Source organism: Stegastes partitus, unplaced genomic scaffold (genome assembly GCF_000690725.1).
Source record: "Stegastes partitus isolate 25-593 unplaced genomic scaffold, Stegastes_partitus-1.0.2 Scaffold246, whole genome shotgun sequence".
Classification (NCBI taxonomy): domain Eukaryota; kingdom Metazoa; phylum Chordata; class Actinopteri; family Pomacentridae; genus Stegastes; species Stegastes partitus.
In genome coordinates, this window is record NW_007577977.1 from 579,946 (window position 1) to 584,445 (window position 4,500).

Here is a 4,500-nt window from a genome sequence, read left to right on the forward strand (position 1 = left end):
AAATGTAAGCACTGTATATGCTTGACATCTGAACAGCTCTGCAATACATTACAAAAACTATACAGCTCTGTAGGGCTAAATCTGAAATATAGCATGAAGAAGGTTGGATTTACTGTGGATCCACAAGCTCCAAAAGACAGAGAAAACTTTTACTCTCTACATCCATGCCAGAACATGTGTTATAGATTAGCTGTAGTCCCTGGTTGTACCACTAGGTTTTTCTGGTAGATTAATCGTAGGAACTGGACTTGCTGGAGTTCCTTGAAGACATTTCATCTCTCATCCAAGAGGCTTCATCAGTTCTGACTGACTAGTTGGGAGATCCAGATACTTAGAACCTAAAGAGCCAATAACACCTGAGTTTCAGGTCCAGTTCATTTCAAGCCCACCAACACCCTGAGACAGAAGCTGGTTCACCCGAAGGACAAGACACCGAGACACAAACAAAGCAACGTGGTGTACGCAGTCCAGTGCAGCAAGGAATGCCCAGACCTGTACATCGGGGAGACAAAACAATCGCTCCACAAGCGAATGACTCAGCACAGAAGAGCCAGCTCCTTAGGACAGGACTCAGCAGTCCACCTGCATCTCAAGGACAAAGCACACTCATTCGAAGACTACAACGTACAGATTTTGACCAGGGAGGACCGATGGTTTGAGAGAGGGGTGAAAGAAGCCATCTATGTCAAACTGGAAAGACCATCCCTCAACAGAGGTGGAGGTCTGAGGCATCACCTCTCACTGGTTTACAATTCAGTCCTAAGATCTCTCCCTAGGAAGAAGAAACCGCATTCACACCCAGCCACAAAAGACCCAAACGAACCCCTTTGTGGCAGGGGGAGCACTAATGACTCACATAACGAGGGGGAGGAGCAACAAACCCCCAATTGAAACTGAAACTCAGGTGTTAATGGCTCCTTAGGTTATAAGTATCTGGATCTCCTAACTAGTCAGTCAGAACTGATGAAGCCTCTTGGATAAGAGGTGAAACATCTTCAACGAACCCAAGCAAGTCCAGTTGCTATGATTAGTCTACCAGGATAACCACGACCTGGATGACTGAGAATCTTCACAGACATCTTCCACCAGGTTCATGTATTCCAGAGGTGCACATGTATGCACAACCTTAGTGACTCATATCATGTTTCTGTTGGCTAAAACAGCAGTGTCACTGTCCTCAATTAATGCAAACAATCAATCCATTCTTCTTTGATAACGCTGTTAATTATTGGAAAAATATTCAAACATGCAACCCAAATTATCTTGGTCACCATAAGGACAAGCCATACATGCCGTGTCTTGTTTTTTTCATAACAGTCTTGCTACCCAGACCTTTCATCACTTCAAAATTGCAGATTTTCTATATTAGGCTTGATTGTGAAGAAACATTATTCAACACTTGTTTTAACATGTATATAACCAGTGCGTCATTCAGTACCTCTCACCTGACCTCTTTAGAATCTGCTGATATTTTTTAATCTACATTAACTCTACTTGATGAAGCCATCCAAATTTTTTACTTGTATACTATGAATATGGGCTGCAGGGTGGCGCAGTTGGTTAGCACTGTTGCCTCGCAGCAAGAAGGTTGCCGGTTCGCATGCATGTTCTCCCTATGCAGCGTGGGTTCTATCCGGGTTCTCTGGCTTCCCCCCACACAGTCCAAAAACATGTTGAGGTTAATTGGTGATTCTAAATTCCGTATGTGAATGTGAGTGTGCTTGGTTGTCTGTCTCTAAGTGTGGCCCTGTGATAGACTGGTGACCTGTCCAGGGTGTCCCCTGCCTTCGCCCTAAGTCGGCTGGGATAGGCTCCAGCCCCCCCGCGACCCCTAATGAGGATTAAGCGGTGTATAGAAATGGATGCTATGAATATTTTCAGATTTCCAAACCCTTAAAGAGCAGAAGGGTTGGTTGGAATTTTCATGATTTTCGATTTGCGTTACTTTTTCCAGTGACTTGGAGCTCTTAAAACTTCAAAAGTACAGGAGATAGACACATTTCAGGTCTGACAAAAACCTGCCTCCAAAACATTCCAAAAATCAACACTCCACATGTCACAATCTCAAACCAAAATCTCTTTTTTTTTTTTGTTCAGAATCATTTTTTCTATCCCTAACTTTTGGCATTGATATTGTGATATCATAATTTGCACCAGTTTAATGTCTATGACACAGAGCTATAGAAACAAGTAATGGTACCATGCGCTATGTGTTTAATAATTGGAGAAAAGTTTAAAAAGTGCATATCAGCATGTTGAATAGGTGGTTGGTAAAACAGGTTATAGCGAATGAAAGGTCTGTGTTTTACCTACAGTTTAATATCAGCCTCATTTCAAGTCACAATTCCTTCTGTCTCAAAAACTATTTTCTAATTTTAACACTCCTGTTTTGGTAGATTTTGACTTTAGATTGTGACACCTGGAGGGGATGTAAAATTGATTTGGTTGCAGTTTTTAACAGGGCTCCGAAGTGTTTTCAATCCTGAAAATTTCATGTGTCTGTCTGTTGTACTGATGAACCTTCAAAGGCCTGTAAATACTGATGGTCAAAAGGTAAAGCTTTACAGGGCTTTATTTAATATGTTAATGTTATTGTACAAAAAAACTTGTGGGTCAGCTGGGAACTTTTCCAGATTTAATTGATTTTATATTGAATCACTCTGTACTGAGCTGCTGTACATGTATTCATGTTGAGCCCGTGCTGAGGGTGAACGTTGTGTTGGTTGTACCTCAACCCTGCAGCGGAGCAGCAGGAGCTCCTGAGCAGTGGAAGTGGACGTTCTGCCACCGACTCTCCCTGCGATGCCATACCCTAGTCTCTTCTGATTGGCTGGAGCGGGGGCGGCCCTGTCCATCCACAAACTGCGTCAGGCGGATGTAGGCAATGCAGGCGGCATCGTCTCCAATCATGTGCACGTGAGGGTTGAGGATGGTGGTGTGGATGGGTTTGCTGTTCTTGGAGAGGACTGGCAGGAAACATATGAAGGTTTAAATATTCAACCTGCACATAGTAAATGTTGTATATAATAGAAACAACAAAAAAAATTTGAAGTGCAGTCTTACGGTTGTCAAAGTAAAATCTGTGGAAGTCCATCCCCTCCACCAGGTTACCCAGACCCTCCGGCTCAAACGAGGTCAGACCGGGGTCGCAGATCTTCCTGCGAAAACACAACAACCTTTTCATATCACACTTTCAAATATAAACCAGGTTTTAAAACTAGCTGATGCACTTGCATATCTCTTAAAAAAATAAATGCAATTATTTATACAATTCTTTAACAGTATCAACTTTGTAAATCAAGAGTTTGACAAAGTAATTTCATAATTTTGGCGAAGTAACTAAAATGTTTGACTTGGAAGCTCAACATTACAATTTGTAACATCATAGTTTTGACTTGTGCCATTAACTTGACTCAATCTCTTGTAGTTGTGACTTAGATTTAAGTTTTGAGTTTCTGTTTTAGTATCTCAGTGTAATCTTGACTTTAAATCAAGGGCTTGGATTTTCTGTCTCTTCATTTCAATGTGGTGACTCAAACTTTTGACCTCTTGTTGTTTTGTTTTGGGTTACCATGTGCTTGTTTATATTTATTTTTCATGTTTTTTTTATTTTTATTATTGTTTCTTTGTGTAAATGGGCTTCTCTCACTGGACACACTTCATCCAGCCCTCCCCTCTCTCTCTCTCCTAGTCTGCCAAGCATTATTCTTAATTATATGGTAAGTACAGAGAGGGGGAGAGGAAAAAACAATGACTGTAATTACTCTTTAATCTTTTAATACAACACATTTGTATGTCAATCAGATTAATGGTTCTCTGGGGCTGATGAGGAGCTTTAATACCCACATTAAAGGCGAAAAGTGCACTTTTCCTGCAGCTGTTTAAAGATTTTAATGGAACAAGACAAAATGAGTGGTGGACTCACGCGTAAGCCTCGAAGTCTCCATTGTTGACGGCTTCAATAAGCTGCTCTGTGATCTTTATGATCTCCTGTTTGCGAGCTGCAGCGAGGAAACACAACGTATGCTACATTACCCTCAATGTGAAGCCAAAGCACCAGCACGGATGCAAAACTCAGCTCATGGCACTTTGTAAAACTCATTCACAAACATTAGAGGTTGAACGCAGCTCAGCTCAGACTCACCCAAGAGCTTGTTACTCATTGTAAGTCTTATCAGTCATCGCTCTTTCATCCAGGATTTGTGGTGAAATCTCCTCCATGCTACTGCACACATAACTTTACTACCAAAGTCCTTACCGACATAACCCCCCTTGTATTCCTAAATTAAACAACCCTTCCTGCTCTTTCTAGTCCCTGTGTATCTCTCTACCTCCATCCTTCATCCATCATTTCTGTTGCTTGCATGTGAGGCTGCTTGAGCTCATCACGCTATTCTTGTCCCAGCCCTTCAGATGAGATTTACTGTGTCCTTCTACCCTCGCTTCCTCTCGACACTGAGAGGAAGGCTTAGCTCGCTCTGATTGTCTCTTACTCCCTCC

The 4,500-nt window shown here is 41.9% G+C and overlaps 1 protein-coding gene across 1 annotated transcript in view; it reads right to left on the reverse strand.

The window, feature by feature from the left end:
* Positions 1–4,500, reverse strand: part of LOC103357317 (calcium/calmodulin-dependent protein kinase type II subunit beta) — a 67,613-nt gene that overhangs the window by 1,007 nt on the left and 62,106 nt on the right. The window contains exons 18-20 of the mRNA XM_008281826.1: positions 3,926–4,001; positions 3,064–3,158; positions 2,730–2,966 (exon numbers count right to left, since the gene is read on the reverse strand). Coding sequence (XP_008280048.1) covers positions 2,731–2,966; positions 3,064–3,158; positions 3,926–4,001 — 407 coding nt within the window. The 3' untranslated portion in view covers position 2,730. The remainder of the gene's footprint in view (positions 1–2,729; positions 2,967–3,063; positions 3,159–3,925; positions 4,002–4,500) is intronic.